Source organism: Spermophilus citellus (assembly GCF_964194105.1).
Source record: "Spermophilus citellus genome assembly, chromosome: 13".
Lineage (NCBI taxonomy): Eukaryota > Metazoa > Chordata > Mammalia > Rodentia > Sciuridae > Spermophilus > Spermophilus citellus.
In genome coordinates, this window is record NC_138193.1 from 91064244 (window position 1) to 91089197 (window position 24954).

The 24954-nt window shown below is 38.4% G+C and overlaps 1 protein-coding gene across 11 annotated transcripts in view; it reads right to left on the bottom strand.

The window, feature by feature from the left end:
* BIRC6 (baculoviral IAP repeat containing 6) overlaps positions 1-13122 on the bottom strand; it is a 218837-nt gene extending 205715 nt beyond the window's left edge. For 10 of the 11 annotated variants that reach the window (XM_081265581.1, XM_081265578.1, XM_081265577.1 and 7 more), the window contains exon 1: positions 12035-13116. In XM_081265581.1, coding sequence (XP_081121707.1) covers positions 12035-12359 — 325 coding nt within the window. In that variant the 5' untranslated portion in view covers positions 12360-13116. Of the gene's footprint in view, positions 1-12034 lie in introns of all 11 variants that reach the window. The other variant, XR_014018696.1, reaches the window with a different exon arrangement.
* Between the last annotated feature and the right edge of the window lie 11832 nt (positions 13123-24954).

Here is a 24954-nt window from a genome sequence, read left to right on the forward strand (position 1 = left end):
CAGGTTATAATCTTCCTTCACAATGCTGATCTGGCTAAAGTAAACTTTGGGGTTTAACTTCCCTATCTGATGCTGCTCAAAGAACTCTTAATTGTCTGTAAATAAATAGTTGTTGTTGCATAAAGTTACCAATATGAGAAAGTATCTCAGCTATATCAATACAATTCTACAATTTATAGTGTGTGTTTATCTGAATTCTCATTTACAGTTCATATTTAAAAATACTCTTTTCTGTTAAACATAGGTAACACATATCTCCAAAATAATCATCACAGAGACCCATCATTCCTTACATACCCTATATTTTAAGTCATCCCTACTCAAATTCCACCCAAAATATGATGAAAATCCATCCAGCTGTTTGTGCCTACTCTAGTAACAGGCCAGTGGAAAGTTCCTCTGATTATTATTTGCACTGCTGCTAACTCCCATCATTTAGATCTTTATTCAAATGCCACCCTAACTAGCACAAATTTAAAGACCTCTCAGACTCCCTAACAGCACAAACTTAACAAGCCATTCTTATACCAGCTTTAACATTCCTATGGCATTTATCACCACCTGACATTATAGTGTGGGTGTAACAGAGCTCTTCCCACTAAATCATGAGTTCCAGGAAAGCAAGTAGTTATCACCAGTACTTCATACACAATAAATTTTTCAAAAAAATCAACCACTTCATACGGTTTTGAAGAACTTTTTACTATATTAAGGTAGAGTGTGAGAAATGCAATACTCTTTAAGTTTTTTTATTTATTTTTTAGTTGTAGATGGACACAATATCTTTATTTTATTTATTTATTTTTATGTGGTGCTGAGGATCAAACCAAGTGCATCACACGTACAACGCAGGTGCTCTACCGCTGAGCTACAGCCCAGCCCTATTAGTTTGTTTTTACATAAAAACAAAAACATTTCTAGGCATAAAATAGCTGACCTGTTGACACAGATAGCCCACATCCCTGTCCTCCTATTCCCTTTCTTCTCTCCTTCTACATCCTCCAGTGTGAAATCATTCTCCTTGACTCTAGTGGCATTTCAATGAAAAAGTATCAGAGGACTTAACTCAAAAGACCAAAAATTACAGAAAAAAAAATGTTAAAAATACAAAGCAACAGAAACTTAGCCTTTGATATGTCCCTGCTACTCACAGACATATTTAAATATATACTCACTAAATACAAGTTTAAGAACAGTAAGATAGGTTGTATTAGCAAAAGAATTTGAGAATATTTCAAGACTAAATAGAATATTATAGAAATCAAATAAAAACTTTCTCATTTATCTCACACATACAAAATAAGCTTGTTTATCTACGGTACTTATGTTCAAAGTCTGAACCCCTAAATCCAACTGCACATTAGAACCAGCTAGCATGCTTTCTCAGGCAAGAGGGCGGGTATGCCTAGACTCCACTCCAGACCACTTAAATCAGAATACTGGATCCCAAACAGAGTATTTTTTAAAAGCTCCCCTGATGATTCTCATGAACAAGCAAGACTGAGAACTACTGCCCTGTGCCATATCCCTTATCTTACTTCTTTCTCCTACTTCATAAATCAAAGTACAATAACAAATCATGAAGACTAAATTCCCAGTGCCCACACTAAATCTCAAAAACACTCACATCTTCCTCATTGTAATATTTATATCATTTCCTCCCCAAAGTAAGCATGTCTACTTCTAACATACATCCCTGATTTAACACACTCAAACTGAATAATGACTTTTTAGGAGCACTATTTTATAGACTGTTTTATATATCAACTGTTTCATTCTTTTTAGTTGTACCTCCATACAGTATAGAAACGAGTATACATTTCTATACTTCTTTTTGTAATTTGCACCTTTATTATCTCGTCCATACCACAGAAGTTCATCTGTACTTTTGTGTACCCCTTATATTAAAGTGCTAAAGTTTAGGCTGGGGTTGTGGCTCAGTGGTAGAGTGCTTGCCTCAGATGTGTGAGGTCCTGGGTTCGATCCTCAGTACCACATAAAAATAAATAAATAAATAAAAGTTATTGTGTGAAACTACAAAAAATAAATATTTTAAAAAATAAAAAAATGAATAAAAATAAAGATATTGTATCCGTCTACAACTAAAAAAATAAATAAAGTGCTAAAGTTTATAAAGGGTTTCTACATTTATTACATAATCAGATATATATCTGGGAAAATATTATTGGCCCATTTTAATGATGGTAGCTCAGATGTGTCTTGCCAAAGGTACCCTCTTCATAATTACTATTTTTGTTATATCAACAGATTGAGGAAGAAATTTCAAATTCATCTTATTATCCTCACCTTAAAAACACATGTTGAACAGAACTATATAATTTAAAACACAAATACAAAAAAATAACATTTACTGATTTATTATGGTAGGTCAAGCAGTATTTTACAAATCAGTGCATTTAACTTTGCCAATAATTCAATAAGTAATTATGAGGGCTGGGGATGTGGCTCAAGCAGTGGCGCGCTCGCCTGGCATGTGTGCGGCCCAGGTTCAATCCTCAGCACCACATACAAAGATGTTGTGTCCGCCGAAAACTAAAAAATAAATATTAAAGATTCTCTCTCTCTCAAAAATAAATAAATAAATAAATCTTCTCTGTTTTTAAAAAAAAAAGTAATTATGAAACACACAGAAAGGATAAGCATGTTGACTAAAGTCACAGCTAGTAAGAGATGAAAAAGCAAATGGAAGTGAGCAAGGCAGTTCCTATCTGATATACGTAGAGCGACTCAAATGCTCAGGAGTCAACATCCTGAACAGCTAACTAGACTAGGCTTTCTCTCTAGTGCCTATGCCTTCCAAATTTTCAAGCTTCAACTGCTAAGGGTCTTCTGGACATCTCTACTTGGATGAACTTCAAAATACCTCAAAAATAACACAACCGAAAAATGTATTTGCATCTTACTTCAAGCTTTCTCCAACAAAAGCTAGTCACCATATTTTCTTGTACTACCTATCTGGATTAATAAACATCATCCATCCAGTAATGCAAAGAAGAATCCTAAGGATAATTTTCACCTTGTCAATTTCTCTCATTCTTCATGTTAACCAAATTATATTGTTTTTCCTTCTCAAACTGTCTTACATGATGTTCTCATCACTTCTCACAAACAGATATTAGCTTCATATCTTTCTAAATACAACTCTAATCATATCATAACCTACAATGGCTCCCTACTACTAATATCAAGTCCAAACTTCTTTAAAAAAAAAAAAAAGTCCTCTTACCCTTGCCTATAATTCTGCTTGGACCTTAACCATTCCCACATATACAATAAATGTCAACATCTTCAAAATACTTCTCTCTGTTCTTGAATTAATGATGTTTTTGAAGACCAGCATGTCTGTTCACAAGGAAGTACCTAAATTTTCCTTCCTAGTATTTCCATCTTTCAAAACTGATTATAAAGGCTGCCTTTGAGAAGCTTTTCCAATTTCCCTTAGGTTGAAGAAACTCCCTCTGTATTCACAATTCCCTGCTCCGTATTTACATGACATTCTGCATAGCTATGCTACAGCACTTATGAAATTATGCTAAAATGGTTTACTAAAAGCATGTAGCATGCATTCAAAGACAAAAATATTACCTTAGTTATTTTGTATTCCCTGTGCCCAGCATATGTTCAATAAATGCCTGTGTTAATATCAGTCATCAGTTCTTTACTTCACCTTACATTTTTAATAATTCAAGTCCAGGGCTAGGGTTGTGGCTCAGTGGTAGAGCGCTTGCCTAGCACATGTGAGGCCCTGGGTCTAATTATCGGCACCACATAAAAATAGATAAATAAAGGGGAAAAAATGTGGTCTAATGCTTTAAATAATAACAATAAATCAGGTCCAAAATAAATTAAGATATAGTTTATAACTCTCTTGGATACAAAAATTATTGCTCTTATGTCTACTACAATTCAGTCACATTGCCATACATATGGAAAACTAAGAAAAAATTGCGTGTGCTAGAGCTGTGGCTCAGTGGTAGAGCGCTTGCCTAGCAGTCTGAGACACTGGGTTCAATCCTCAGCACCACTTAAAAATTAAAGAAATAAAGGCATTGTGTACATCTGCAACTAAATAAATGAATAAATAAATAAAAAGGAGGATATGCCAGGCACAGTATCATGTACCATCAATCCCAAATATTCAGGAGGCTGAAGTAAGAGGATCATAATTTAGCAAGACTCTGTCTAAAAATAAAAAATAAAAAGGGTTGGGGGCGGGTGTGCTGGGGTTGTGGCTCAGTGGTAGAGTGCCTGTCTAGCACGTGTAAGGTACTGGGTTCAATCCTCAGCACCATATAAGTAAATAAAGTTTAGGGGGAAAGTAAGAGGGTCCGGAGGATGTAGTTCAGTAGTGGAATACCCAAATTCAATAACCAGTACAGCAAAAGAAAAAGAAAACAGGGGTAGGGCAGAGGGGCTGAGAATGTAGCTGAGAACAACCCTCCTGGGTTTAATCCCCAGTGTTACTCTGCAAGGGGTGGGAGTGGGGGTTATGGCTTAATTGAGCCTTGGCTGCCAGGTTTCAAGGTCTCTCATACTGCCACTCATTAATAAATCTAAAATACTAAAACAAAGATTAGAATAAATTCTTTGTCAGAGTAAAACCACCTTAGAGCATTCAACAGTTAGGATAAGTCTGAGTGGTAAAAGTAAAAATCTAAATAAAAATATAGGCTCTTTAAAACACAAGCAAAACATTAAAAGGAGATCTTAGCATAATGCAAATTTACTATAACTAACTAGAGAAAAGTGCTTTGTTAACAAAACAGCAAACCTCTGACATTAACTAATTCATCACTTAATATCACCAAAGTCAGGTGACTGAAACAGAGCCTAACTACTTAGACCAAAGAGAGATTCTGCTGATTTAATTCTTTATAAAAGAACTGGATGCATCCAAGATAACTATCTTCTAGGGTTATTAGAAATCCCAAATTCAAGCCATATTTATTATCTCTCAAAGAAAAATTGGTAAAAAGGTTGCATGCACCAAGTTAGTATGCAGGAAATAGAAAAAGGTTTGAATCACTTAAAATTTCCATTACTGGGAAATACTGCATTTTTTTCTAAAAATTTATTTCTTGAGGACCATGCAGGCTCCAGCATTTCTTGGAATAGGCAGCTATGGGTTTCAAGTCTGCTCAAGAGACAGGACAATCACAAGTTCAAGACCAGTCTCAGCAATTTAGTGAGGCCCCAAGCAACTTAGCAACACTCCATCTCAAAATAAAAAAATAAAAAGTCCTGGAGATGTGGCTCAGTGGTAAAGTACCTCTGGATTCAAGTCCCAGTACGACAAATAAACAATTTTTTTAAAAAAGAAGTTTCTAAATAAAGGGGGGGGGGGGGATGCACCAAATTGAAACTTCATTGAAGCTGGAGTAGAATATGAAGATCTTTTTTCTTATTTATTATAATTTTATAATTTTCTCTAATCAAAGTCAATATATACCTAGGAAAAAGGGAACAGGAGATAATCTAAAAGAAACACAATGTTTGTCTAAAAATGCTGAGCAGCTTTTTACCTTTTCCACTGCAACACTGACCTGGAATCCACTTCAGAAACTAATTACACATGTCTTCCTCCTATAATATATACACTATCCACTGATTACTATCCACACAAATATCTTCATTTATTTATGTGTATGTACTATATGAACAATCTATATATACAGAGAACTAGTAATATCTTAAATTTATTCTATTTAGCCAAACCTATATACACAAAGATATTTATCCAAACTTAGATTACATTTGTTACCAACATTGATATTCCCACCCATACTTGAATGATATTTATCTATCCTCTGTATATAAACATAAATGAGTAAACTTTTTAAAAACAATCTTGTAGAGCATTACAATATTAAGCATCCAAGAGACACAAGAGAACTGGCATTTGCTGAGTAGCTACTATGTATTTGCCACCAACTGTTAGGTACTTTTAACATGTTTGACCACTTAACCTTCACAACTACCCTATTAAATATTAATTTTAATTCACAAATGAGGAAGCTGGGGTTCAGGAAGTTTAAGAAAGCTAGCTAAAACTTAGGATCACCTAACACATAAAGCCCATGCAGTCTCCACATATCCACAAAAAAACTTATTAAAAAAACATAAAGTCGGGCATGGTGACATATGACACACAACTATAACCCCAGCAGCTCAGGAGGCTCAGTCAGGAGGTTTTTGAGTTCAAAGTCAGCCCTAGCAACCTAGCAAGGTCCTAAGCAACTCAGAGATAGACCCTATCTTATCTCTAAATAAAATGCAAAAAGGGGCAGGGGATTGGCTCAGTGGTTAATCCCCAGTATCAAAAAAATAAAAAATAAAATAAACAATACAAAATGTACTATGATGGTTGGGCACAGTGGCACACACCTGTAATCCCCACAAGATGCTGAGGCAGGATGATCACAAGTTTGAGGCCAGCTTCAGCAACCTATTGAGGCCCTAAGCAACAATGCATCTCAAAATAAAAACATTAAAAGGGCTAGGGATGTGGTTCAGTGGTAAAGCACACCTGGATTCAATCCCCAGAACCTGGGGAGGGGAGGTGCTCGGGGAGAGTACTATGTTGGGGGAGTGTGCTATTATAAGGAGTAAGAGAAAACACCACCAAGAATAATTAAATAAGACAATACCTTAATAATACCTATTCTTCTTCTTGTTTTTTTTTTTTTTTTTAGTTATAAATACCTAGCCTTAATTGGGCTAGGCAAGCGCTCTACCACTGAGCTACGATCCCAGCCCCAAAGCCTTATTCTTACAACAAAGAAAACTAGATTGGTTCTGCAGGAGATAGGAAAGTAGCAGGTTATGTTCAAAAGACTTTACAAAGAATATGAAAAGGCCTCAAGAAAAAAAGCAAGGTATTTACTAAGAATTACAAGTAAATACAAGGAAACTTTTTTGTGTATTTGGTAAATATACTGCTCTATAAGCATTTTACAGGCATTAGTATTTAATTTTCAAAATACAACCGGGCTGGGGATGTGGCTCAGTGATAGAACACCTGCCTGGCATGCTCAAGGCTCTGGGTTTGATTCCCAGCACTGAAAAAATAAATGAATAAAAATTAGTACAATTATCATTCCCATTTTGCAAATGGGGAAACTGAAACAAATGTTAAATAATTTAGTCAAGGTTACACTGTTACTAAACTAAAACAAAAAACATAATTTTAACTTGAGCCAACTGTCTGGAGAGCCAAGCTACTTCTTATCATGCTGAACTGCATGAACTGGCAACAGCAAGAGAAGGGGGCAAATCTAGGTATGTAAACAGCATGGTCAAGTGGTATATATAACTTTTTTATTTTTAAAACCCAATTTAGCAAATAAACATAAAAAGGAGGCAAATGAGCATATAAAAAGATGTTCAACCTTGTATGGCATTAGAGAATCGCAAATTAAAACAGATACCTCTAAACACCTGTCAGATTCTGACCAAAATCTGGTGTTTAGAGCTATCTGTTTTAATTTGCTAATAGTGATTCACAAGATTTTTAAATTTTCATTAAGTTCAATTTGTTCATTTTCTTATGCCACCCAGGATCTCATTTGTTGCTGGCGAGAACATAAAATGGTATAGCCACTCAGGAGGACAGTTTGGCAGTTTCTTGGACAAGCAAGCATATTCTTACTGTATATGATTCTCCATCAACCAAACACTTTAGAATTGACCCAAATTAATTGAAAAGTTGCATACTACTCTATTATCAGTAAAACTCTATGTATATAGTTACCCCCTATTTATCCCCTTACAAAGATGTCTTTCCCTGTGGTAGAAAGGGAGGAGGTAGTTCACTGCCTACCCACACAAAGTACTGCACACAGATATTTACAGCAGCTTTATTTATAATTGCTAACACTTAGAAGCTAGCAAGAAGTCCTTCCAAACAGGAATGGGTAAACATACTATGGTATATCCACATAATGGAATATTATTCAGTGCTTTTAAAAAATAGCTATCAAACCATGAAAAGTCATGGAAAAACCTTAAATGCATACACTACTTGAAAGAAGCCAATGTAAAGTTTTCATACTCTATGATTCCAACAATGACATTCTGAGAAAGACAAAACTAAAAGACAGTAAAATGATCAGTGGTTGCCAGAGGTGAGAAGAGAAGGAAGAATGAAAAGACAGAGCAGAGGATATTTAGGACAATGAAACTATTCAGTATGGTAGTATAATGGTGAATATGTATCTTCATATAATTGCCCAAACCCTTAGACTATACAACACCTATGTAAAATATGGAGTTTGGGTGATCATTTTTTAATGTAACAACTATACCACTGTGGTATCCCCTGTTCATAGTAGGGACGGTTGTGAAGGTGTGGGGCCAGAGGATAGATACATGGAACTCTGCAATTTCTGCTCAATTTTGCTATGAACCTAAAAACTGCTCTAAAAAATAGAGTCTACTTTTTTAAAAGTCAGGGAATGTCTTTATTTGGCAATTAGTATATAAAGAAGCATCTATTCAAAGCACTTATTAGTATACATACATGCTTCAAATCAAAAATATTTGAGTGAGCCAGGCACAATGGTGCATACCTGTAACAGCTCAGGAGGCTGAGGCAGGAGGATTGCTAGTTTAAAGCCAACCTCAGCAACTTAGCAATGCCCTGAGCAACTCAGCGAGATCCTGTCTCAAAACAAAAAAGTAAAAAGGGCTGTGTATGTAACTCAGAAGCTAAGCACCCCTGGGTTAAATCCCCAGTACCCCCCACCCAAAAATATATATAGACATTTGAATATTTTGTAAGAAGCATCCTGTAGAGGAAATTATAAACAAGCAGACAAGATACCTACTATGAGATTTTTATAATTGCTGAAATATGAGAAACAAATCTACAAAAAAGCAAAATAAAATGAAACTTGAATATTCAAAACAGCAGAAACAGCGCACTGCCAAATTACTAAAATGGACATTAACAGAACAATATGTATTTAGCGGTTCCTTGCTGGCCAAAGGGTTCAGGAAGTTGAAATATGCTCTGAGCCACAAAAAAATGAGTAAGATTTGTCTGATTGGAGAGAACTGATGCATTCCAACAAAGAGCAAAAGTAATATAGTCGGGAGTAGGTGGGGAGTTAAATGGACCAGTTTCACAAAACAAATCAGAGATAAAGAGAATCAAACAGGCCAAACTATGGAGGTCACTGAATACCCCCAGCGCAGGAACCAGCTCAGGTCATCAAAAACCTTAACTCTTAAAACACTAACAAATCTTGCCTAACCTACATATATCTTGACAGCTCTTAATGTAGTGAAAATGCATTTATAAAACAATCATTTGAAGACCTATTCTAGATATTTAAAAAAAAAAAAAAAATCTTTACCACCAAACTGAATACATATACATACAAGTCCTATTCCAATCCTTCAATTTCCAACTTACACTAATAGGCTACCTATAAACCTATAAGCTAAACCCTGTGCATCCATAAGGCATGATATTCTATCACCTAATAAACTTCATATGGTTGGTTACCCCACTCTTTATCCCCTTACACAAAGATGTCTTTCTCTGGGGTAGAAGAGAAGGTGGCTCACTGCCCATGAACTGAAAAGAGGGGTTATGTTAGAACCATGGTCGACTACTGGAACCTTATCCTTATTCTATTTTTAGGACTGTCACCCTCTATTAACCATTAAAAACAAATCAAGTAAATACCTACATATTCCAGGTTAAAAACAAAATGCAGCATTCCCTTCCCAATGGTCTAAATACATTAGAGACACAGACTCTATATAACCTCTGGTAATTAATAATAATAAACTTTAGTTCTCATATGTAAAATGTTTCAAATTTATCCATTGTTACTTTTCAACTTTTGTCCTGTAATCCTTTTGTTCTATTAGCCATTAAACTCCTCTATATACTCAATCCTCATGCATGGGCATCTGCAGCTGCATCACATCCCATACTTTTCTTATTAACAAATGGCACAATATACCCCAACTAAGATATTACAAATCAGTGCTGGCTTATGCATATATCTTTATATTTATATTGTACACCTAAAACCCTCCTCTTTAACAATCTACCCCTCCAGTGGTTATTTTCTTCCTTTCCATTTTCAGGCATATAAATATACAACCATTTTAAGAAACCCTGCCACACATTATTTTTCTCGAACATGGCCTACACACACACACACACACACACACACACACACACACACAAATGAAATTCCTCCTACCCAAAATACTTCAATATTTTTATTATTCTGACTTTCTGTAGAAATTTTAGCATGTATATACTATAATATCATGAAAAATAATATCAGATATGAGACATGTATGAAAATGATAAAACCAAATCAGGGATATTTATGGAGGAAGGAGAGTTAAATGGAAAGAAATGCAGGAGGGACACAAAGGAAGATTCTACTTTATTTCCAATTTTTTATTTCTGATGGTGAGTTGGAGATATGTGGTTGTTCGCTGTTAATTACTCTTTATTCCTCTTCATTTCTGAAATATTTTCAATGAATTTTTTAAAAGGAAGATACCCAATTACTAATGAGCATCTCCCTCACAGTGACAAGCTGTTATACCCAAATTGCAGTAATTGATTGGTGCTACATCTGGGACCCTTTCTGTCATTTACCTAAACCAAGAAAAGAAAAAATTACAAGTCTATGATCCAAAACTTTCACTTAAACATATCTCTTAGATACATATATCTGGTTTACATTCTGTAACTATATACAAACTAGTTCTTTCCCAAGTGACACATGAACAAAAATCTCTACTTTCACCTCTGTATTCATAAATTGCCAATTACTCTTTTAAATGACTTATTACACAGTAACTTTTCCTTATTTGTCTATGTTAAAATACAAGTGAACTGGGCGATCACATAACTACCTCCACTGGCTAAATACAACTGCATACATTATATCTCTATGCATGGGTCTAACTCACTCACACAATAATTTTTCAATCTTAACCTATAAGATCTAAATTAAGCCACTCGTCATTTAACCACAAATGGAATGTCACCTCAGCGAAATGTTAACTTAGCCAGGGCAATTCCAAAACACTCTAGTCTGTCCTCTAAGAGTTCAACCTCATGCATTCCAAAAGTCCTATCCCTAGACCAACGTCTACACCATCCAGAAGTACTGTCCTCCAATGGGAGACTCAGACAAACGTCCAAATCCCAATTTTTTGGCTAACTGTGATAAAACAAGTTGAGAGGGCGTGAAGTATCACCTAATTACAAACCGAAAAGAACCGGTACTTCATACACCCCAGATCCTAAACTTCTAGGTACTGGAGCCTAGCAGAAGTTGAAAGCCCAGAGCTAGAGAACTGGGTCTATTCTAGCTGTCTTGCCAGACTGAGACTAGTCTACTCAACAGTTCAGGGAGCTGGCCCGCCTACTTCCCTCCCCGCCCCCACCCTTGGCCCGCCCCACCCCCACCCCAGGCGCGAAGCCCGCTGTGAGTCCCCGCACCTGCGGGACCCAAGAACAGCCGGCCGGCCACTTTTCTCCAGGAACTCTGGGCTCGGAAGCCGGTTCGGACGCTTCGCGCCCCTTGCCTCCGGCCACCAACCTCTCCCGCCGGGATCAACCCTTTGAGCCTTTCGCTCTCATCTAGCAGAGCGCAGTCCCGACACCTTCTCCACCACCCAGGTGGGGGGCTTGCCTTCTCCAGCGCCGAGCTTCGAGGCCTCTTTCTCCACTTCCAGAGGACCAAGCCAGACCGGACGCTCACGGCCCTAAAGGCAACTCCCACCATTCCCCAACTCGCCGGTCTTTCCTTCCCAGCTGCTGCCGCCGAAGCAGCCAAGCCCTAAGGTCCTCTTCCGTCAGCTTTCGGGCCTCCCTTCACTACCTGGCCCGAGCCCCTAGCCCTGCCCTCCCGCAACCCCGCTTCCCTCCGAAGGCCGAGCTTCGGGGCTGGGCGGCTTCCCTGCCCGGCATCCGCCCGCCCGGCTCCTCCCGCAGCCGACACAGCCCCCGCCCGGCTTGCGGCACACTCACCGCTGAGCGCTGAGGCCTGCAGGGTGGCCCCCGAGGTGCCGTCGATGACTTTGATGGTCCCGCGACTGGTGACGGCCAGGATGGCGTTGAGCGCTGGGTGGTAGGAGAGACTGTGCAGCCCGTCGGCGTCGCAGCGCATGCAGCCGTCCCGCAGCACCAGCCACTCCGAGACCCCGGCCGCTCCCGCCCCCGCCGCCGAAGAGCAGCCCGGGCCCGAGGCCGCCGCAGCCGCAGCCGCCATCTTCCGGCCTGCGCTCAGCACAATCACACTGGGAAGCGGCTCAGTGACAATCCCGGGAGGTGCAGCACCACCGCCAGTCACCATCCGGGGCCAGGGGGCAAGCGGAGCGCGTTAGCCGGAAGTGAAGTCAGGCGCCCGCACGCACGCGGAACGTCGGCCGCCCGGCCGGAGGGGCCAAAGTCGAAGAGAGGCTGGCGGGGGAGGGGAGAAGGAGCGATAGGGGCGGAGCGGGGGAGGCCGGCGGGCGGAGCATGCGCGGGAGGTTCCACGCGTGCCACGCGCCGCTGGCCAGGCCAGCTCCGTGTCCGCGACGTCCCAGTTTCTCCCTGTGCACCCGGGGAGTGGCCTCTCAACGCGCCTGGCTTGGTGTATTTCCGCTAAGCCGGGACCCCCGGCCGGTGCGACCTGTCTGGTACACCCTAAGGCCCTTCGCAGCGATTCCAGCTGTTTCGGACCGTTCTTAGTTGGCGTGGTGCAACTGTACGGCGGTGTCAGAAGCAGACCTTGGTCTGGCCTGGGCTCTAGTCTTAGAATGAACCCTCTGTGAAGCCTGTAGTTTGGAATTGAAAGAACCGAAAGACCCTCCAAACCCGTGCCCTCTAAGTTTGAGTTCCCTATTTCCAAATCTTTACTGAACAGAAATACCAGATGTGAGGTGCTGGAAGCATACAGTGAAACTTAGTTTCTCTTTCATTTGAGATAACTTAAGCTATGTTAATAGGTTTTTGTGGGTATTGGAGGAATAAAAAGGATTCTAGTTGGGCTGGAGATGTAGCTCAGTGGTAATGCTAACCCAAACCTGTATGAGGCTGTGGGTTGTACACCCAGCACCATGAGGAAAATTACTATAGTCCATTTTATACTATGGTCAAAAAAATTAATAGTCAATTTACTATAGTTGAACAACTTGTTTTAATTTTTTTTTTTGGGGGGGGGGCGGGTACTGGGCATTGAACCCAAGGGTGCTTTATCAGTGAGCTACATCCCCAGTCCTTTCTATTTATTTATTTATTTATTTATTTTATTTATTTTTTTTTTTTTTTTTTTGAGGCAGAGTCTACCTAAGTTGCTTAGAGCCTCGCTAAATTGCGGAGTCTGGCCTTGAACTTGGGATTCTCCTGTCTCAGCCTCCCCAGACCATTACAGGGATGATGGAAGTGTGCCACCACGCCCGGCCCTTTTAACATTTTAACCTGAAATAATCATTGATTCACAGTTATTTGCAAATACAGGAAGACCTCTTTGACTCCCCTCAAATCCACAACTCCTGTGTGACTATGTGAAAAGTATTGGTTACACCTACACTTAAGGACACTCTATAAAGTATCTGACCGCTCCAGCACAGTGGGGCATGCCTGTAATCCCAGCGACTAGGGAGGATAAAACAGAAGGATCAAAGCCAAAGAGTTCAAAGCCAGCCTCAGCAAAAGCCAGGCGCTAACCAACTCAGTGAGACCCTGTCTCTAAATAAAATAGAAGATATAACTGGGGATGTGGCTTAGTGATTGAGTGCCCCTGAGTTCAACCTCCCACCCCCCGCAAAAAAAAAAAAAAAAAGGAAATCACAATGCCCTTGCAAAGATTAAGGATCATTCATAAAATGTAGAATAACTTCCAGCATATATTAGGTGTTCAGTAAAAGTTATGAAAAGTTAATTGCCTTCTCACATTCCTACAGACTTCCTTTAGAAAATATTTATGGGTTATCTCAACTGCATTTTAAATTGTTAATTCATATGCAAAGTTGCATAATCTATATAAATTTCATTTTGGAATCACAAATATTCCTTTTTTTTTCTTTTTTTAAATGTTGGGAAGCAATACAATGAAGTCAGAAAAATCTCAAGGATTAAAGTCTGAGTGAACATTTGATTTTTAGTCAGTATAGCAGCATTGATCACCCCTATTAGCCTGGGCAAGTCACTGACACATTCTGAGAATGTTTCACCAACTATAAAATGAAGATGATAAAATTTCGTATCCTGCTTGCTTAAGATTGTTGTAAGTTACAAAACTTTAAAAACTGAAATACAAAGAAGTAAAATGGTTTATCCAAGGTCTCACTACTTATAGGGTAAGGCTAGCAGTAAACTAACTTTTGAACTATGGAAGTTGGACTCCAGAACCCACGCTCTAACCTAAGCTGCTTCTTCAAAACTTGTGCCTTGAGGTCTAGGACTACAAATCATCAAATCCAAATATAACTAGGCTGAAACCGTTTCTAAATCATCAGGACATAAGTAGGAAAACTGCCATTTCAAAGTTCTTAAGATCTCTGTTGGCCAAACTGTCCTTTAATCTGAAAGATCAAGCCTCCAATGCAAATCAAGCCCCCATCTTACTGACAGGAAAAACAACTTCTAGAAAACTGAACGCTAAATTTAAACTGTGCTTTAATGTTGTGCTATATTGAGTAGAATTGAGCAAGAGTTTTATCTGTTGGCCTGTGTTACTGTTTCTTTTTGAGAAAAGTATTTCTTTTCTATGAATTTAGACTGCTTTTGCCTTTAAGCTCTAATTCTCCAAAGCTTTTTACCCAGAAGACTTTCTGAAATAAAACACCTCCATGATCAAAGAAATTTGGGAAGCAATTCCCTGTGTATTTCTCCTCTGGGGAGATTTATAACATACATTAACATATCAAAAGCACTGAGCTATTTTCTGATAAGGAATCCTATTTAACCTCCTTTAACCAATATTTCACAAACTCATGATCATAGAATACAGCAAAACAAGAGTTTGAAGCAGCACTTTTTAGCACAACTTATTGTTTTTGTGAACATATGTTTTTGTTTGAGGACTTACTGAGATCTCAAAGACTACAATTAAGAGGTTCCAGACCCTTGTCCAGTTTCCCTGAAGTGAAGTGATTATAAAAATACAACTGGACAAGACCAGGTTGAAATCAACATCAACTGTGATAAGGAATCTGTGTTTCTGTATGTGGTATTGAGAGCAAATACTCCCAACATTAAAAAATGTAGTGATTTTCATGGTTAGTCTTTATTTATTTGTTTGTTTTTGAGGTACTGAGGATTGAACCCAAGACTTCACACATGCTAGAAAAGCACTCGACCACCAACCCATATCTCCATCCCTAGTTAGTCTATTTTCAAGTAAAGGCTTTTTGAGGACCTCCAACCAAAACATTATGGGCATAGGTGGCGATTCCTTAAAGGAAGAAGAAATTCCTTCTCTTTTTTTTTTTAAGAGAGAGTGAGAGAGGAGAGAGAGAGAGAATTTTTTTTTTAATATTTATTTTTTAGTTCTCTGCGGACACAACATCTTTGTTGGTATGTGGTGCTGAGGATCGAAACCTGGCCCCACGCATGCCAGGCAAGCGCGATACTGCTTGAGCCACATCCCCAGCCCAAGAAATTCCTTCTCATTGGCAGTTATTATGACTTGGATCTGAAATGTCTTTTTTTTTTTTTTTTTTTTTTTGGTACTAGGGATTGAACTCAAGGGCACTTAACCACTGTGTCACAACCCCAGCCCTTTTTTTATATTTTTATTTAGAGACAGGGTCCTGCTGAGTTGCTTAGGACCTCTGTTTAAATTACTGAGGATGGCTTTGAACTCACAATTCTCCTGCCTCAGCCTCCCCAGCAGTTGGGATTATAGATGTGAGCCACTGTACCCAGTTTGGAATGTCTTCTGAAGTCCTTCCACCATGATGTTCTGCCTTCACAGGCCCAGAGCAATGAAGCCATCCCATCATGGACTGAAACCTATGTAACTGTGAGCCAAAATAAATCTTCCCTCCTTTAATTTGTTGGTGTCAGATAGTTTGATCACAGCAACAAAAAGCTGACTAATACACCAATAATTCCAGAAAAAGGAATTTCCTGGAATCAGAAATGTGGACTCAGAAAGCAAGCCTGATTGACACAGAAAAAGCATTGAACAAAACCCAACACCCATTCATGGGGGAAAAAGAAAAAAGTTCAGCAAACTAAAAATAAAGGGAAATTTCCTCAACTTGATTAAAAAAAAAAAAAAAGCAAAAAAACCCTACAGCTAACAATACTTAACAGTGAAAGACTAAATGCTGTCCCTCTAAAATTAGGGACAAGTAATGGAAGTCCACTATCAACCACTCTTTCAACACATTACTGGAATTTCTAGTAGTTACTGGGAATCACTACAACAGACAAGAAAAGGAAATAAAAAGCAGAGAGAGCAGTTTCTCACTCCACCTCTCTACCCCTTTGAAGACTGGTAGGGATCAAGTAGCTAGGAGGAAGAGTAGAGTCAGGCCTAAAATAAATAAGCTGCCCTAGAAGAGAGGACAGAGGGCAGCAGAGGCCTCGGCTGATTGGAGGCCTGTGTCTGAAGTTATACAACATCAGCAGAGAGAGAAGTAGGGCTGATTATGGAGTTTACAGAGCAAACACCACTCCTAAAGATTCCTTGTTAGAACTTGGGATATAGCTCAGTGATAGAGCACTTGCCTAGTTTGTCTAAGTCCCCAGGTTTGATTCCCAGTATCACTGGTGGGGAGAGGGTCCTTGATAAATAGCAGTGGGAACACTGGAATGGGTGGCTAAGGTTATGCGATAGTAAATTTGGGCACATCAATACCATATACCTACTTTTGAACCATATGCAAACATTGCACTAAACTGTTGAGATTTATAAGAGGATCTAAAAAAAAAAAGAAGGTCTCAAATTTTTATAGTAAAATTGATATTAGGGCCACTACTAAAATAAGTGTTCATGAAAATGTAGAAAAATTGGAATCCTTGTGCAGTAGTGGAAGCAATGTAAAATGGTGTAGCCATTGTAAAACAGCATGACAGTTCCTCAAAAAGTTAAAAATAGAATTGCTGTATGACCTAGCAATTCTACTTCTGAATATACATCCAAATGAATTAAAAGCAGGGATTCAAAGAGATATTTGCCCATGGTGATCATAGGAACATTATTCACAACAGCTAACATTTGAAAGTAACATAAGTGTCCACTAAAGGATGAGCAAAATGTGTTCTCTACATTTTATGGAATTTGGAATTCTCAAAATTTTGAATCCTCAAAAGAAAGGAAATTCTGACACATGCTACAACATGGATGCATCCTCAGAACGTTATGATAAGTAAAACAGACCAGACACAAAAGGACAAATACTATATGGTTTTACTTATAAGACACCTAGAATAGTCAAAGACAGACACAAAGTAGAATAATGGTTGCCAGGAGCTGGGAATAGGAAAGAATGTAGGTTTTTTTAAATATATATTTTATTAGTTATTGATGGATCTTTATTTATTTATTTATTTGTGGTTCTGAGAATCGAACCCAATTCCTCACACATGATAGGCAAGCACTCTACCACTGAGCTTACAGCCTCAGCCCAAAAATGGAGATTTAGTGTTTAATAGGTACAGAATTTCAGTTTTGCAAAATGAAATGTGTTCTGAGGATAGATGATGGTGAGGTGGCAAACTAGTGTAAATATGTTTAATGCCACTAAACTGTACACCAAAAATGGTTAATATGGGCTGGGTGCAGTGGTATATGCCTGTAATTTCAGTGACTCAGGAGGCTGAGACATGAAGATCCTGAGTTTGAGACCAAGCTCAGCAATTTAGCAAGGCTCTGTCTCAAACTAAAAAAAAAAAAAAAAAGTGGGGCGGGGTACTAGGGATATAGATCAGTAGTGAAGCATTCCTGGGTTCAATCCCCAGTACCAAAAATAATAATAATAGTAACGTTAATATGGTACAACAACAGCATATCTACTAGAATGATTAGAATGACTAAGGTCCAAAAACCTGATAATACCAAACACTAGTGAGGATGTGAAGCAATAGGAACTCTCATTAGATACTGATAAGAATGCAAAATGGTAAAAACATCTTCGAAGATAGTTTAGCAGTTTCTGTGTTCTTTGAGATTTTGTTTTGTTTTTTTTTTTAATTTTTTTTTTTTTTTAAAGAGAGAGTGAGAGAAGAGAGAGAGACTTTTAGTTCTTGGCGGACACAACATCTTTGTTGGTATGTGGTGCTGAGGATCGAACCCGGGTTGCACGCATGCCAGGCGAGCACACTACCGCTTGAGCCACATCCCCAGCCCTTTGTTTTGGTTTTATTTTTTTCAGTGCTGGGCATTGAACCTCTGACTCACTTGTAGTGTTCTACTACTGAGTTAACCCACAATCTCTGATTATGAAATTTTCTCAAAAAGCTAAACATAGTCTTAACAAATGACCCAGAAATCACACTTCTAAGTATTTATCCAGTTCAGATTAAATTTATGTCCCCAAAAAACCTGTACAGCCGGGCCCAGTGGTGCACACCTGTAATCCCAGCAGCTGGTGAGGCTGAGACAGGAGAATTGCGAGTTCAAAGCCAGCCTCAGCAATGGCGAGGCACTAAGCAACTCAGTGAGACCCTGTCTCTAAATAAAATACAAAATAGGGCTGGGGATGTGGCTCAGTGAGCGAGTGCCTCTGAGTTCAATCCGTAGTACCAAAAAAAAAAAAAAAAAAAAAAAAAAAACCTGTACATGAAGATTTATAGCAGCTTTATTCATAATCACTCAAAACTGAAAGCAACTAACGTGTGCTTTAATAGATGAACGACGATTAAACTGTGGTACACCCATATAATGGAAGATTGTTCAGGGATTAAAAGAAACGATCTAGGCTGGGGCTGGGGCTCAGTGGTAGAGCACTAGCGTAGCATGTGTGAGGCACTGGGTTCGATCCTTAGCACCACATAAAAATAAAAGTATTGAGTCCACCTACAACTAAAAAATAAATGTTTAAAAAAGAAGGAAGGAAGGAAGGAAGGAAGGAAGGAAGGAAGGACGGACTTCTCCAGGCTGAGGATATAGCTCAGTGGAAGGGAACTTGCCTAGTAAAGGAGAGGCCCAGAGTTCAATCCCCAATATGGCAAAAAAAGGAAAGAAAGAAGGAAGATGAGTTATTAAGCAAAAAAGACATAGAGGAACCTTAAATATATGTTGTTGAATTTAAAAAGCCAATCTAAAAAGGCTTAATATTGGCTAGGTGCGGTGGCACATGCCTATAATCCCAGCTGCTAGGGAGGATGAGGCAGGAGGATCATGAGTTCAAAGCCAGCCTCAGCAATGGTGAGATGCTAATCAACTCAGTGAGACCCTGTCTCTAAATAAAATATAAAATAGGGCTAGAGATGTGGCTCAGTGGTTGAGTGCCCCTGAGTTCAATCCCTGGCCCCCAAAAATAAAAATAAAAAAGGCTTAATATTGTATGATTCCAACTACTGTATATGACATTCTGCAAAACTATAGAGACAATAGAAAGATCAGTTGTTGCCAGGGGTCAAGGAGGCTGAGGCAGGAGGATCAAAGTTCAAGAACAGCCTCAGCAACTTAGTAAGACAGTTTCAAAATAAAATAAAAAGGACTGGGATGTAACTCAGTGGTAGAGCACTCTGGAACCCCAGTACTGCAAAATATAAATCTTAAAAAAATAATAATAAACTTTTTTCCAAGATGGGGAGGAGAGGGATAAAAAGGAAGGAAATATGTAAAACAAAGGGGTAAAGACTGAAACTATTCTGTGTGATATCACAATGGTGGATATATGACATTCACACATTTGTCATAACCAACAGAACTGTACAACACAAAGAAGGAAACTTAATGTAAAATACTGACTTGGTAAAAATATGTATCAGTGCTGGGTGTGGTGATGGTGCATGCCTGTAATCCCAGCAGATTAGGAGACTGAGGTAAGAATATCATGAGTTCAAAGCCAGACTCAGCAAAAGCAAGGCACTAAGTGAAGTTACCCAATCCCCCCCCCAAAAAAATGCCAAATGTTTTCTTTGATATAAGGAGGCTGATTCCTAGTGGGATAAGGAGCGGGAGCATGGGAGGAATAGACGAACTCTAGATAGGGCAGAGGGGTTGGAAGGGAAGAGAGGGAGCATGGGGTTATTAATGATGGTGGAATGTGATGATCATTATTATCCAAAGTACAGGAATAAAGACACAAATTGGTGTGAATATACTGTGTATACAACCAGAGATATGAAAAATTGTGCTCTATATGTGTAATAAGAATTGTAATGCATTATGCTGTCATATATAAATAAAAAATTTTAAAAATCATTATAAGCTGATAGTAGTGAATTTAAAAAAAAAAAAAGCAAGGCACTAAGCAACTCAGTGAGACCCTGTCTTTAAATAAAATAAAAAATAGGGGGCTGGGATTGTGGCTCAGTGGTAGAGTGCTTACTTAGCACGGGTGTAAGAGCTGGGAGTATGCCTCAGTGGTTAGGTGCTCCTGGGTTCAATCCCTGGTGTGTGTGTGTGTGTGTGTGTGTGTGTGTGTGTGTGTGTATTCATTTATTGTAACAAATATACCATGCTAATGCAAAGTGTTAATAAGAGGGTAACGAGTGCAGGGAAAAGGACACATGGAAATTCTCTATGCTAACTCATTTTCTGTAATTCTAAAATTATCCTAAAAATGTAAGTCTAGGGCTAGAGTTGTTGCTCAGAGGTAGAGGGCTTGCCTAGCATGCCCAAGATTCTGGTTTTGATTCTTAGTACCACAAAAAATAAATTAATATACTTCAATTATTAGACTTTAATTTTTTCTTTTTCTTTTTTTGTGATACTAGAGATCAAACCCAGGGGTTCACACAGCTAAACAAGTGCTCTACCACTGAGCTAGCTCTACCCCAGCCAGTACCTTTTCTTCTATATATATTTTTTCAAAATTCACCCTTAGGAGAAAACAAGAGCACAGACCCCATTTGTTTCTCATCACTGGAAAAGAATTAGACACACCCCACACACACCCAATTTTCCAGATACATTTGTTTCACATCAGTGTGTCCTGGAAAGAGACCAGAGCTAGGGCTGTCACAGGATGTGGACATGTGGAATGTGAAGATGATGATTTATAGAAGGGAAATGCTGTAAGGGGAACAATAATATGTAAGCTCCAAAATTATATGTAATGCCAAAAGTCAGACCTCTGGAAGTTAATACAGATCTAGGAGGTACTGTTTTTTTTTTTTTTTTAATTACCATCTGTAGTCATTTGCATACATTACTAGGCTTGTGTGAGTTTTTTATGTACTTCAGATTAAAGTGAATTATTTTAAAATTTGCCACTGTTTCTTGCTTCTCCTTCTTTTACTGGTTTTTATTGTATTTTCTCATTTCTGCTATCCTCATGGTTTCTTTGCCCTTTTTATGAAAGGTATGTGATGAGAAGTCAAGTAAGTTATCTCTTACCCTAGAGGTAGTGTTTGGTAGAATGTACTGATGAGTGCATTTTACTTTAAAATGCTGTGGGGGACAGAGGAGTAGATGGAATTGTATAGATATCTGATAAAACATGCAGAATAAAATGTTAATGGTGGAATATAAGTGGTGAGCATACAAGAACTTATTATAAAAAGTCTCTCAAACTTTCCGTGTGTTTCTTTCATTAATAAAATGTTAAAATAAAGCAGGGCGCGGTGGCACACCCATGTCATCCCGGTGGCTCAGGAGGCTGAGGTAGGAGGATCAAAGCTAGCCTCAACAACTTAGTGAGGCCCTAAGTAACTCAGTGAGACTCTGTCTCTACATAAAATCCTTTTAAAAAGAGTTGGGATGTTACTCTGTGGGTAAGCTTCCCTGAGTTCAATCCCCAGTACAAAAAAAAAAAAAAAAAGGTAAAATATATACCTGAACAAAAAATAAAGTTAAACACATGTAATCTCCCCCTACACCCTCATAATAATTCTTTTCCAATGCAGTTTTGTCACTATCTTGTAACAATGAGTAACCTGCTAAAGCTTCCTAATTTAATTTTGTCCTGTGTTAAATTATAATACTGGACAAAAATCAATAGTTTCTGAATGTTAATGTATGTGTTGGCAGCAGCAGAATCACTCTGCAGCCCCATCCTAGTCCTTTAAAATTATAATTTCCTGGAAGGTATAACTCAGGAATCTGTATTTTATATAAGTATTTCATGGTGTGTGTGTGTGTGTGTGTGTGTGTGTGTGTGTGTGTTTTACTGGGGAGTGAACCAAGGAGCATGCCTGAGGTACATCCCCAACTCTGTTTTTTAATTTTTGTTTTGAGACAGGTTTTCCCTAAATTGCTGGCCTCCAATTTGCAAATCTCCTGCTTCAGCCTCCCAAGTCACTGGAATTACAAATAGGTACCACCACACCCAGTACTTTCAGAGTTTTCAAACCAGCCAGATTCTAAAACCCCTGCATTAGAGCCTTTGAGCTTTACCCCATTCTATAGAGGTTATGTGTTTTTACTAAACCCTGACACGTTCTTAAATTTTTGTTTTTGTTTTCTCTTTGGTACTGGGAATTGAACTCAGGGGCATTCAACCACTGAGTCACATGCCCAGCCTTATTTTGTATTTTATTTAAAGATAGGGTCTTGGGCTAGGGATATAGCTCAGCTGGTAGAGTGCTTGCCTTGCATGCACAAGGTCCTATAGTCAATCCCCAGGACCACCAAGAAAAAAAAAAAAAGACAGGGTCTCACTGCATTTCCATCAAATGAACCAAAGCAATCAAAGTAAAAAAAAAAAAAAAAAAAAAAGACAAACAAAACCCAGTGAAAACTAGTTGGAAGTTTAATAATATGCATGGAAGTTTCTTTTGTTTTTCTCCTTTTCTTCACATGCTATTTTGATCTGCCTTTCTAGTATAATTTTGCAAATAATTATTGATAATTTATTATGCCCTTGTCTGTGTGTTGTGTATTTATTATGAACTTACTACACACTAGGCACACGAATAGAGCAAAGATATCACAAATCATAGAACACAAAAAAACAGACATAATCTCTGCTCCCAGGAATTTACAGTCAAGCAAGAAGATGGTTTTTAAATAAATTACAAATGTGATAACTATATAAGGAATAACTCAGAGTACAATGGAAAAAAGTCAGGAGAATCTGTTTATGACTAGAAAATCAAATCAGGTTTTTCCACAAAAGTGGAAGCCAAGCTAATACCTAAAAATTGAAAAGGAAATACTGGATAAAAATAAAGATGTTTGGGGATGGAGTTGTAGCTCAGTGGTAGAGAACTTGCCTAAAGGGTTAGGGTTAGGGTTAGGGTTAGGGTGAGGCACTGGGTTTGATCCTCAGCACCACATAAAACTAAATAAATCAAATAAAGGTATCTTGTCCACAACAACTAAAAAGTAAATAAATAAAGAAAAGGGTGTTTGGAGATATTTTGGAAAAGAGAATATAGAGAATATTCTGAGCAGAGAATATTCTATATCGAAGTCCTGGGACATTTATTTGGCTTGTTTCAAGCAGTATAGCTGCAGTTCAGTCAGCTTTGGAAAGAATGGTACAAAACGAAGAGAAAGGCAGGAGCCAGCTCACATAGAAACTAGCAGATATGGACCACACTAAGAATTTTGGCCTTCATATGAAATGCAAAGGGAAGTCCTTTAATAATGGAGTAATGGGATCTGATTTGCCTTTAAAGAGACCACTTTGGCTGCTGTGTAAAGAGTAAATTTAAAGGAAAAGCCAAGCCTAGGAAGAGACTAGTGATGTATGTTCTCAATTTCAGATGCAAAATTTAAAGAGCTGCCAAACCAGGCACAGTGTTGCACACCTATAATCCCACAGGTTTGGGAAACTGAGGCAGGAGGATCACAAGTTCAAGACCAACCTTAACAATTTAGCAAAGCTGTCTCAAAATAAAAAATAAAAAGGGCTGGGGAAGTGACTCAGTGGTGAAGCACCTCCAGATTCAATTCCCAGTAACAAAAAAATAAATAAAAAATAAAGAGCTTCCAAAATACTCAGTGATCTAGATAAATCATATTTAATACATTCTTTTAAAAATCAAATCTTCTATGAAGAAGAGGCCAGCTCCCTGATTTTATAAATAAAATTCAGCAGGAACCAAGTCTGCCATCAATATGAAAAAAGTATATCATCATGCAAGTGTGTACCTATATTTACTTAAAATTTTTATATTTTCTCACCATGGAATTTTTGCATTATTTTGATTTTCAAAACATGCTACCAAGCTAGTTGCAATGGCACATGAATGTAATCCTGTAGTGGCATCCCCTCCCCCACAAACAACTTAACTAAGCTTCTCCAGAAATCTTCACCATAATTGATTTTAAGAATATAAGCAAAAAAATCTCTACAAAAAAGTTCAATGTAGGGGCTGGGATTATGTCTCAGTGGTAGAATGTTTGCCTAGCAGGTGTGAGGCACTGGGTTCAATTCTTAGCACCTCACATAAATCAATAAAGTCTATTGACAACTAAAACAAATTTTTAAAAAAAGTTCAATGTAGTTAAACTTCCTATTTTCCTGTTGCTCTATTTCACTTGACCACTGGCTGGGAAGAAATCAGCACTCCAGGTACTCAACACCCCTTTACTTGTTTTTCACAAACATGGATCCAGTATAGCAGTTTGTAGAAGTGTGCTTGCAAATGCAAAATGTGATAAAAAGACAAATCCTTTAACAAGGCCTTTGGCCTTGAGCTGGGCTTCACAGAGATGTCTACATTTCTAAGACAAAGAGTAGTTACCAATACGGCTCCATGGTAACTGCTGGCTGAGGGAGGAAAGAAAGGGGAGAAGAAGTTCTCCCTTTCTCAGGTGTTGTCCTTGAAGGGTTAACTTGTCCAGAAAGGTGAAAGAAAAAACTACTTTTATGTGAACTTCTGCAGAATGT